The sequence below is a fragment of the Callorhinus ursinus genome, unplaced genomic scaffold (assembly GCF_003265705.2).
Source record: "Callorhinus ursinus isolate GAN/ISIS: 27379988/994484 unplaced genomic scaffold, GSC_fseal_2.0 scaffold28, whole genome shotgun sequence".
Classification (NCBI taxonomy): domain Eukaryota; kingdom Metazoa; phylum Chordata; class Mammalia; order Carnivora; family Otariidae; genus Callorhinus; species Callorhinus ursinus.
The window spans coordinates 10,701,924-10,714,449 of NW_027397090.1; the positions used below are offsets into that span (position 1 = coordinate 10,701,924).

General features: G+C 38.8%; 1 protein-coding gene across 6 annotated transcripts in view; it reads right to left on the reverse strand.

The window, feature by feature from the left end:
• Nucleotides 1–3,699: 3,699 nt before the first annotated feature.
• The window catches only part of LOC112838619 (zinc-regulated GTPase metalloprotein activator 1C), a 52,795-nt gene continuing 43,968 nt past the window's right edge, over nt 3,700–12,526 (reverse strand). For 4 of the 6 annotated variants that reach the window (XM_025891392.2, XM_025891394.2, XM_073878108.1 and 1 more), the window contains 4 exons: nt 7,264–7,332; nt 7,101–7,166; nt 4,396–4,525; nt 3,700–4,017 (listed from right to left, as the gene is read on the reverse strand). In XM_025891392.2, the coding sequence (XP_025747177.1) occupies nt 3,911–4,017; nt 4,396–4,525; nt 7,101–7,166; nt 7,264–7,332 (372 nt within the window). In that variant the 3' untranslated portion in view covers nt 3,700–3,910. Of the gene's footprint in view, nt 4,018–4,395; nt 4,552–7,100; nt 7,167–7,263; nt 7,333–12,526 lie in introns of all 6 variants that reach the window. The other 2 variants (XR_003212009.2, XM_025891393.2) reach the window with 2 other exon arrangements.

The window sequence follows — 12,526 nt, forward strand, 5'->3', positions numbered from 1 at the left end:
CAATGTATGGCATTTCTAACACTGGAATAGTCTTTTCAAAGCAATCTAAAAATAGTTTTCTCACCTACACTAGTAATCCAAAGACTATTACTCAATTTGTAGCAAGCAACCAAGCAACCAAGCTCCTAAGTGCTTAAAAGCTTCTTAGCGTTATTTTGCTGATAACTTCCTTCAAATGTCATGAGCTAATAATCACAGACTCTTTTAGTCCCCTGGTCTTCCCTCACACCTTGTGCTGACCCCTTCCTACAGCTTTCTTGCACTCAGAACCAGTGTTCTTGCCCCTTACTTACTAAAAGCTGGGAAAAGCCTAGAAAAGAACTATTTGCTTTAGGAAGATATGCAGAAAGCTTGAATTTTTTTTTAATCAAATCTTACTATAAAAAGAGAATTCACGTGTACTGAGACTCTGTATTCAGGGTGCTTTAAATTTCATCCCTGAACAACAGAGATTTGCATTTTATCTCCATCTTATGAATAAGGAGGCAAAGGCTCAGAGAGATTTAGTAATCTATCCTATTCTGTATTACTCAGTAAACTATAGAATTTTTATTTTTTAAAGATTTTATTTATTTGACAGAGCAAGACAGCGAGAGAGGGAACACAAGCAGGGGGGGAGTGGGAGAGGGAGAAGCAGGCTTCCCGCCGAGCAGGGAGCCCAATGTGGGGCTCAATCCCAGGACCCTGGGATCACGACCTGAGCTGAAGGCAGGCGCTTAATGACTGAGCCACCCAGGCGCCCCAACTATAGAATTTTAGATGAACTATGCCTAAACCTTGATCATCATCATGAATACCCTTCAAATTTTCTTTTTTTTTTTTTAAGATTTTTATTTATTGAGAGAGAGAGAGAATGGTAGAGAGAGAGCATGAGAGGGAGGAAGGTCAGAGGGAGAAGCAGACTCCCCGCTGAGCAGGGAGCCCGATGCGGGACTCGATCCCGGGACTCCAGGATCATGACCTGGGCCGAAGGCTGTCGCTTAACCAACTGAGCCACCCAGGCACCACCCTTCAAATTTTCTATAGTTAGCAGAGTAACAGCCCACATTATTCAGTGATTTGCCTTATAAAACAAATATTCTTTCCAGGATATCTGTGGCAAGTTCCCAAGTCCTCTGAAGTACGGGTTAAACCAATAATGATTCTGATCACGGAAAAATACTTCATTTGGGGAAAAATAAGAATGAAGAACAGGACAACACATCTTTAAAAGAACATATAAACAACATAAAAATACAGTGTAAAATCTAAATTAAAACAGTGAAGGGGCACCTGGGTGGCTCAGTCAGTTAAGCATCTGCCTTCGGCTCAGGTCATGATCCCAGGGTCTTGGGACAGAGCCCCACTTTGGGCTCTGCGCTGAGCTTGGAGTCTGCTTATCACTCTCTCTCTGCTCCTCCCCCCACCAGGTGCACACACTCTCTCACTCTCTCTCTCTCTCTCTCTCTCTCTCTCGCTCTGTAAAATAAATAATTTTTTAAAAAGCAAACTGCATTACAATATATAAGGAATATTTTATTTAAAACACACACATTATAAAAATAAAACCTTTCCTTGCGGATATTTATAACAAGCTTCTAAATCTCCTGAGGAAGCAGCTTAAATTATGGTTCTGATCATTGAAAAATAATTCACTTTGGGCAACAACATAAGCCATGTGTGTGAGTGAAGCTGACAACATTGCTTACCCCCCCCAAGGAGTGACATGACAGAAGGAGAAAGGTCAGGGGAGACTGACTTCATCTACAACGTTTGCATTTTTACAACACAAATATATTCAGTCAATACTTATGTGATAAAAAATATTTAAAGATTAATACATTAAAGAAAAAACAAATATTTGTGAGTTTGATAAAGACAGACTTTTAAGAGTATATATTAATATTACTTCAAACATTTCTCCAACAGGAAATTAAAGTAAGCTCTTTCTCATGGCCTAGAACAGATGAATCTAGATACTTATTGTTTGCCAAAGAACATCACGGAGTATGATTATGGCAACATTAACTATAAAATAAATCAAGTTTAAGTTGTTAGGAACAAGAAAAAATTTATCCAGGTTCTGCTGTGGGCCAGGAGCTGAGTTGGGTGCATTAGAAACCTATTCAATCCTCACAACAACCTTGAATGATTGATATTATCACTATCCACTTTATAAATACCAATCTCGAGAAAATACTTTGTCCAAGATTACACAGCCAAGAAGCAGAAGTGGAACTAAAGCCCAGATCAGACTCAAAAATCAGCTGAGTTTCTACTGGGCAATCTGCTACCACCAAGTAAGCTTATTCTCTCAACTATGAATTTAAGAGAATGGATTCAGGAGGCAAATGGATAAATACAGAGAACTTTTATTTAAAAAGGGACAGAATGCAGGGGAGGAGACAGATAATCTTTTTTTTTTTTTAAGATTATATTTATTCATTGAGAGAGAGAGAGAGAGCATGAGCGGGGGGAAAGGGCAGAGGGAGCGGGAAAGGGAGAAGCAGGCTCCCAGCTGAGCAGGGACCTGACCTGGGGCTCAATCCCAGGACTCTGGGATCATGACCTGAATCCAAGGCAGACACTTAACTGACTGAGCCACCCAGGCGCCCCAAGAGACAGATAATCTAATCAATTGGCCTTCCTCCAAACACTGGAGCCATTCAAGATACACAGAGATACTCTTTTACTTAAAATTCTGGAAAAAAAAAATTCCAAAGGGCATTGTAATAGCTTTCTGATATTTAATAATCATTAGTTTGGGAAAGCTCTTCTTTAAATCCCATCTAATGCTTTTCTCTTACAATCTGAATACAGTTATGCTGACCTGGCCTTTAGTAAGAATAGGAGATAAGTAAGCCACTGTACATTTACACACCAACCACTGATATAAAGATGGTTAAATGATCCTAAGTTATCTGCAATTATGTCTGAAGTTTTGCACCTTGTCGCTTTTTTGCTTATACTGAAAATTAAAGAAGTTCAAAGAAATCATGATGAATTTAATACCAGTAGTAAATTCTACTTAAAATTAAAAGCTCTAAAACTGGAATCATCTAAATATATTATGAAGTAAATGGAAGTTCCATTACTCTACAGGAAAGCTTAGAATTGACTAGGAGATGGCTTTAATTTTTTACTCAGATTTCCTCCACTCATAAGTCTCTAGCCACATCAAGACTTTTATTTCATTTAATAAAAATGGTGATACTGTTTTTACTTTTATTTGTTTATTCGACAGAGAGAGATAGTGAGAGAGGGAACACAAATACAGGGGAGCTGGAAACGGAGGAGCAGGCTCCCCGCCAGGTGATACTGTTTTTAAATAATTTTTGTTAATAACAATAAAATTATATCTATGCAATCAGTGTAGTTCTAAGGGAAAAAAAGAACGTGAAAGTAAGTTTTATCATTATGATTATAAATAACTTCCATGGATAAAAAGTTCAGCATATGTACATTTCAAACCCAGTTCTGACAGATACTTTTGTGAAACATCTATTAAAAAAAAAACAAACAAAAAACTGGACACCTGGGTGGCTCAGCCGGTTGAGTGTCCAACTCTTGATTTCGGCTCAGGTCATGAGCTCAGGGTCCTGGGACTGAGCCCCTGGTTGGGCAAGCGTGGAGCCTGCTTAGGATTCTCTCTCTCCTCCCTCTGCCCCTCCTCCACATGCACACCTCCCACGCACTCGCTCTCAAAAAAACAAAAAACACTTTAGAGGACATTATGTTTTATTGTATGAATGTCAAATGTTTTAAGCACTTATTTACTACATTTTATGTGTTCCATAAAATAAACACTTTTTTAAAGTACGCCAGAATTCACAACAGAAGTAATGCAAAAAATAGACACTTGAAATACACCCAGTAGGACACTGAATCCCGATTTATCACCCAGTCCCTCTGATAAGAAATGCTTCTAGTGTTATGGACAAACTTGATCTTCTTTGAAATGTGTTGTCCACCGCTTTTCTGTTTCCATCACAGTAGCTATAAATAGTTGTCTGAGGATCTCCTTATCTAAATTCCTGCCTGCAAACAGAATAAAATATGGTGTGATTTATATGATGCTTATTAAAATGACAGTTTGCCTATCAATTCCAAATCATTAACAACTTGATAATCTTCAGAAATTTACAAAAACTAAGTAATCAGTGATCCCTTCCCTTAACTTCCTATTTCTAATTAAGTCCCTCAGAACCAAATTGGCATTTTAATTACTTTTCTACATTTGAAGAGGAGTAAAATGCCTAACAAGTTCTTATGAAGGTTATCACATCATGAAGACAAATACATTAACCACAAGCTTAGTTAGGTTGACCAAAGGGGTTGAGATTGGTTAATACTGGTTAAGGAGTATACTGTATCACTTTCAAATATATATATTTTAGAAATTTAACTGTCACTTACCAATAAGAACCAATCGATTTGTTCTCTCGGTGTCATTGTTCCAGCTCAGTGGAGTCTCCTCCAGATCATAGAGCTCGTGGACACCCTGGACAATCACCTGTTTTGGTTTGTCTTTGATTGACACCAGCCCCTGCTCAGATGAGAGGGTTCAATCAGCTGCAGTTCAAATTTAAAGCAGAAACTGACCATCAATGTTTATGGATTAATTATTCCTATTCCATTTTAAATACACACCCATAAAGAAGATGATGTTAAAATTACTTAAATCCAGTTATTTGTGCATTCTAGAAATAGTTTCTAAAGTCTCCAATTTTAAAAAAGGCTTATGTGCACAATGTTTTTTTTTTAAATAATCCCTTTTCCTAACAATAAAATTAATGTATGTATTAAGGATGTCCTTTCAGTGTTATGAGAACTAAAAATTTAAACAACCAAATGATAAAACATGCATCGAATTCTACTGATGTTTCTACTTTAAGGATTTTACACCTGTTTCAGTTTTTTAGTGGGAAAACTTGAGAGGTTAAAGGACTCGGGCGATAATGCTGACTGGGTTGCAGTGAATGGTGCAGGGAATGATGGAATAAAGGAAAGGAAACATTGTCTGGATAAAGTTCATTTTTCACTGATTTGCAGAAATGAGAAACAAGTTATCTGATAAACCTGCCCCTCCCGGGATAAAATAATTTCTCTGAAATAATCCTGTTATACTTGTTATAAAATTAATGCAGAACAGTAAGAGACAAACCATTCATAGTCATTCTTGCTACATAAGCTTTGTGTGTTTTTGGCATATTTGTGTATTTTAGGTGTATGTTCTTCCTGTTTTCCTTTGCCCACTTGTTTTCTGCTTTTTTCCCCCTAGTTTTACTGATAAAATTGACATACAGCATTGTATTAGTTTAAGGTGTACACTATGATTTGATTTCTGCTTTTCAAATTTGAATTTTAATACACAGTAACTCCTTGGAAAGAATTATCTAAACAGCAATTTTTTGTTACTTGTATAAAGACTTTGAAGTGTTAGCTGCTACCTGAGTGAACGTTTTATTTTATTTTATTTAAAAGATTTTATTTATTTATTTGACAGAGACAGAGAGCACGCACAAGCAGGGGGGAGTGGGAGAGGGAGAAGCAGACTCCCCGCTGAGCAGAGTCGGGGGGTGGGGGGGCTCGATCCCAGGACCCTGGGATCATGACCTGAGCCCAAGGCAGACACTTAACTGACTGAGCCCCCGAGGCGCCTCCCTGAGTGAACATTTTAAACATGTTCATCGTTATCACACTAACATTTTGTAGCCAGAAAAGAAAGAAGTCTATGCAGGTGAAGGCTGTGTTGCCCCAGATCTCGAAGTGTCGCTGCGCTCAGAGGAAGGCCAAGAGAAGAACCAAAGAGGACCGACAGCCGCGGAAAACCTGTCCCGTGCCTAAGGACAAAATCCAGGCTGGGCTGGTGCAGGATGCGCCCCGGAGCTCTGGGTGGAGGTCTCGGTGGCAGCATTAGCATACATGCCCCAAGGGCTGCTTTGTAGGGACCACCCCCCATTCAGGAGCAGGGCATAAAAGCAGTAACAGAAAGAAATACACCCTGCCAGTTAGGATCACGGAATGTAGATGGTGCTGCAGTCAGGAAAGCCGCAGCAGGATCACGCTTAGTTCCTCTGGGTGGGAATGACTTGGGAACAGACTGAGACTCACCCATGTTGCTCTGAAGCCAATCGCAGGTAGAGCCGCATGGGGAGTAAAGAAATCTAAACCTGAATGGTTTCTTGATTGTGTGTACCTTTGTCATTCTAGTGACCCCAGGAAGTCAGCTGCTAACTGGAAAATTTAGTTACTAACAGTAATAATACCAAATAGTAATAATAAAAACTTTATGCACACTTCTGGAAACACAGGAGTAGACAAACGACTGCTGATTGGTTAAGCACACAACTAGAACCGCTGCCCCCTGGAAAAAACACCTTCCGTGACATAAATACCCAAATGCCACGTAACATGAATGGGTTTCCAAATACAGAGCAAGAATTCTTCTCTAGTCCTCCGTAACTGTTTATAGTATAACTGTTTAGTGTCTGCTAAATGTGCCAAGCAACACAGGTTTAGCTGCAGCAAGATGTCTAATGTGATTTCTCTGTTAATGAAGCTCCCTTGGAAAATGAAACACAAAAAGATGCCTGGGTGGTCCAGTCGGTTAAGCGTCCGACGCCTGATTTCACTTCAGGGTTGTGAGATGGAGCCCCAACGTGGGGCTCGAGCTGGGCATGGAGCCTACTTAAGATTCTCTGTCTCCGTCTCCCTCTACCCGTCCCCACCATTCCCTTAAAAAAAAAAAAAAAAAAAAAAAAGACATTCATTCAGTTTTCCCTAACTGACCAAGCTGTGTGCCAACGAAAGGAGAGTTCCAGCGAGTCAAGCTCATTAGCCAGGTTAACTGCTCAGAACACTTGGGAAGAGAGAACGAGGGGTGATGTTTCAAAGCACAGAGGTTGCAAATGAAGCTATGCAAATAAATCACGCTTTACGCAGTGATTTCCAAAGCTTCTTTTCAGCAACGGAAATGAGAAAAAAAAAATGAAATCAGACAAAAGTTATTTGTACTAAAACCAGCGCTTGTGTTTAAAACCAAATAAGGTTTTATGTCACAGTCAAGAAAGGAAAGGGCCTTTGTCCCAGAGTACTACAGTGTAGACCCTACTCCGCACCTTTAGCCGTATGACCTCCATGTAGTTGTCATCCTTGTTTCGCACGTTCCGCTCCCACAGAAGATTCTGTATCAAGTGACATATTCAGTAAGACCAACCATCACTGCCAGCAACAACCAAGTAACACAACAGGTGGTAAATCATTATCAAATACTGCATTCACCTGAATAAATACATTCAGACTTTCCTCCTTTGCATTTCCTTGTACTTCAAATGTCACCGTAATAATGCTCTATAAATCAAGACAGATAATCAATCATGATTTTCTTTATAGTAATGGTGTATTTTTAGAACATCGGTATATTTTATAGTAATGTCAGTGTATTTTAAGACAAAAAAAAATACATGAACACGTATGCTGCCTGACAACTATATTGGGTCTATCTTTTTCACTATCTTGCTGAGTTCTGGTAGCAGCAATTCCATTTTCTGTATTCCACAGAGGTGATCAGTGGGTTAGTATTTAAACAGAGAAACTTTCATGAAAGGATACTCATGGTTTAATTCATCCTTTCCAGGACTCTCAGCACTGAGCGGGAAGGTAATATCTACAGTGTACCAACTATGTACCAAGCCAGGTACTCTTAGCCTGGATCACTTCATCTTTTCAGTTACTCGTGACAACAATCCTATGGAATAAAGAGAATTATTTCCCTTTTATAAATAGGGGGTAATAAGGCTCAGAAAAAATAAACTACTCAGAGCCAGAAGTAAAACTCATATGCAGAAGTGTAATTCTGTTCTCTCGGAAAAATATAAAGGAAAAATTCAGTTTATCTCTGACCATGTATGCGCCAAAGGAGAAGAGTATCTGGAGATGAGAATGATAGTATTATGTCCCTCTTGGTTTGAGAAGATTGACATCATTTAGAATGTTAACTCTGAGATTTATTTTTCCTCCTGCTCCTGATAAATCTCTCACTGTCTACTCTAAGAAACCAGAAGCTCAAGATTTCCTGTAGCTGGTCACATAAAAAATCCAAAGCTCCATTTGCTCCTGTCACCAAAATTTCAACTTAATGATGAGAATACACAAGGGCTAAGAGTAAGATGATGAAAACACAAATCCCGCCTTGGATAATTAGGATAAGATGCTCAAGCCAAGCTTTAAAACAGGAAGAAAAAAACATAGTAAAGCATGGCTTTGCATCATTTCCTGCAACTGCATTTATTAACAGCAATTTTATTCACCAATGGAAAAGCACACAGGCTTAGAGCAGAAAATATGAAAAGACCAAATTGTTTTTTATCCAAACACAGAGGATCGCTAACATAAGTACTAAAGACCAATCTAAGGACAAAATATACTGATATTTAGTCTCCACTGTTGCTGATAATGGGAAAAGCAAAAAGCACTTTCTTGCTAAATATGAGACATGAAAGCCAACTAAAATTGACTTTAAAATGTCAGATTTTTAAAAGTACTTATTCTGTCACAATAGCCAAGAGATGAAACAACATAACACTAACAGATGAATGGACAAAGAAAATGTAGTATAATAGTGTAGTATAAAACTGTGGTATGTTGATGGACCATTACTCACTGTTAAAAAAAAGGAAATTCTGCCACATGCCACAACGCAGATGAGCCTTGAGGACATCATGCTAAATGAAATAAGCTGGTCACAGAAGGACAAATACTGCATGATTCCACTTATATGAGGTATCTAAGTGGTCAAACTTACAGAAATAGAAAGCAGAATAGCGGCTGCCTGGCTGGGAGGTGAGGGAAATGGGGAGCTGCGGTTCAATGAATATAGTTTCAGTCATGCAAGATGAAAAAGGTCTAGAGATGTGCTGTACAATAGTACTCAGACAGTATCAGCTAGTGATATTGGACTATACACTTAAAAATGTGTCAAGAGGGTAGATCACATGTGTTTACCATAACTTTTTTAAAGTACTTATTTTTAAATCTAAATAAACACACTTTGAACTATTTATTTTACTGCATTTAAAGTTTTCTTAAAAAAATAAAGTTTTCTTTTCCCCTTAAAGCAATCACTATAAATAATATCTAAGAATCCATATCAAAATGTATAGCAAATCCTATAACATATCAAAATACATAGCAAAAAGGTTGCTAAACGAAACATAATTTGTCATTTTCAAAAGACAGTAGCAATTCAACCTTCAAAACTGCTTAAAATGTATTTTATTCAAGTTGGATAACTTGGCTTTTAATATTGGAAAGGCCTCAACATGGAACTCAAAACTGTTTTATTCTAGCTTAAAGAATTTTTACTGGGAATGACTGTTGTTTTCGGCAGGTTAGGGATATGACAATATTTTTAAGGGGTACAATTAACTCCAATATGAGATAAAAAGGGTTTTAAAAGTTACGACAATGCATCAAGGGGCTCAAGGAGTGAGATAAACATTTTAGAACTAGATGTTTTTCTGTACCAATCAACTCTTTTCGCAGTAGACAATACCTTAAAGATGAAATCCGCAAACTCCCAGTGCAGAGGACAAGGGTCATAACTCATAATTCCTAATTTAATGAACTATGCAGACTGCCATTTGGGTTTTCTCCCCTTCTCACCTTCCAACCCCGGGTCCTCCTTATAGGGAGGTAACAAGGAATCCATGAAAGAGAGCTGCATTACAGATGATTCAGGGATAAAACTTTAATAACATACCTACTATGCCCTACGTATTACCCATGTCAGTATTTTTTTTCCCAGTTTTTGTTTTGAATCTAAAATTAACTCTCCTTTTCCCAGACACAGGAAGAAGCAGAAAACCAAAGCAATCATTCAGAAAATGAAAGTAAAATAAGGTACTGCCCCTAAAATAAAATTTAGGAATAACTCCAAAAGTTTAGTTTTCTGGTCTGTTTTTTTGTCCACCTCCCAGGTTATTCCCCTGGGTGTTCTAGTCTTTGGCAAACAATATCTAATAGCAGTAACTTCTGCGTGTTTTCTTCATCTGGAAAACTGAGCCCATTAACATGCTCAACCCCAAATGTGAAGCTCCTCCCAAGTCATTTCTACTGGACATCCTGCCACCGAGTAAGAACCTGAAAGTCCGGCATTCCTCCGCAAATCAGTGTTTCTTCCAGGTTTCTCTATGCCGAGGTCCCTCCAGTCAATCAGGCGTGTTTCCCATCAGTTCCCCCATCTTACTGCCCCAGCATCGGTCAGTAAGGCTACTCCAGCAAGTCTACCTGTGAATCAGACCTCGATTTATCCCATTTCCATTCCCGCCATGACCCACACAGTCCAGGCCCTTGTCACAGGGTATCCTCCTGCTTGATCTCCTGCCGTCAGCTACAGCCCTGCTCACCTGCCACTGGGGGACAGCACAGCGTGTGTTCTGCTTGCCACCGCACATCAAAGCCCGACACCTTAGCTTAGGATTCAAACACCAAGCGTCCACCAAGATTTCTACACTTACAGTCTTCCTCTTCTAGAGCATTCTCACTTTCCCACTTGTAAACAACTGGGTTGCTCTTTCCCTTACTTCTTCCAGTCAAACAAAAACCTCCTCGTTTAAGGCCACGTTTTGATGTCTTACTCAGAATAGCAGTCGCATCTTTGCAAAGAATGTTGCTAACTGGAGAGAGACGCAAAGGAACTCTCTTAACGATTTTGGAAATCTTCTGTACCTGGATCTAAGAGAGATTTATAGAGATATATGTCTATGTATGCAGATGGACTGATACACAGGCACAAATATATGTAAAGATACATTGACTTGTATGCTAAAAACCTGTATGCTTTACCGTACGTTAAAAAAAAGCATCTTTCATGAAGCCTCAGACCCACTAAACCGAAGGAGACCATCATTCCCCTGAATCCCATAGCCCTTTGTCTGCATTATATTCTGCCTTTTCTTATATACCTAAAGCAGGAAAGTGCATCCGAATCTCCTGTAGAGCCTTAAAAAAAAATAGACATGCCCTATTTACTGGTGAAATGACACACTGTCTGGGATTTCTGTTAATACACTCCAGCAAGGGTAATGGGCACTTGCAGTTTTATTATACTATTCTACTTTTATGTATTTTTGAAATTTTCTCTTGAAAAAATACTCCAGCAAAAGAAATATTGGGAAGACAGAGGAAATAAAATCAGCAAAATGCTGGCAGCCATTGCAACTGGGTTCCTTTTGCTATTCTCTGTACTTTTGTGTATCTTTGCAAATTTCCATAATAAAATGTTAAAAATGTATATACACATTAATTTGCACATACCCAAGCCCCACTCCTGGAGATATGAGGTGGGGGGGGGGGACTACTGAGCATCCAATATTTTTTAGAAAGTTCCACAAGTGACTCTGATGTTCCCCATTTGGGAATCACAGCTTTCATTCTTTTAACAAATATTCACTGAGCAGCCACCACAGACCATGCCCTGTGCAAAGCATTGAGGAATCTACACTTAAGGAGTATACAGACTACTACAAGGAAAAAGCATTTCAACCCAAACTATAAGGCATGATAAATGCCATGAGAGGGGTATGTGCAAGATACCATAGGTATAGATACTGGCCGTTATAAAGGTTCTTGAAAGAGACTACTACATTCTTCATCTTTTACATGACTCCTAGGATGATGGTCCCTCACTTGGAAAGTCAGTAAGAATATGCTTGCGCTTCATCTTTAGGACTACTACTGAGTATTTTAAAAGTTGGTTTTTCCCAAAAACTCTACAGCCAGGGAATTGTATTTCTCTCATTCACTCATTTTAAAAGCATGAAAGATGACTATTTTATGAAGTTTCTGAGAGGAAAGTGCCAGGAACACAGTTGTACAGGTCCCCATAAATACCAGCCAAACTGAAGACAAACAAGTGGCCCCATCACAATGAGTAATGCTTCAAAGAGTGAGTGATGGTTTCCAGACAGAGGAGGGAAGACAGTACATGGCTCACTCATATGCCCCCTTGCTCTCACTCTGTTTCAATGGAACAAAGAAGTTACCCAAAACCTCCACCATCTATGACTTGCTTAAAAGAAAGATGGGTACAGTGAAAACATGTTTTGTTTGTTCCTAGTATCGTCAATATTTACCTCAGGAATTAGAGTTTTAGAGCACCTAAATGAAGGACACCTTAGGGAATTCAAATTTACAGTGCTATCCGCCAAGTGAAACTCAAATCTTCATTTAAATAAGCCATAGATGCTTTTACCAGACTTTCCCTTAATCTAGCAGTTCAACATAGCTAAAAACCGGCTGCGTATAGAACCCCCAGGCTGCTTTTAAGCAGTGATTCCCACCAGAAGAGTGACCTGTTGAATGGAGAAGCTAGAAAGCATGATTTCTTAAGACTCTAAAGTCTGGCTTAATGAATTCCTATTACGCATTAAGAAGCTAGATGAGATTACCTCAAAAGCATCCAAATTCTGAAAATTATCAACACCGTTCAAAAATACTTTTTTTTTAGCAAGACTCAAAACAGTCCTAAAAGAACCAATTTATT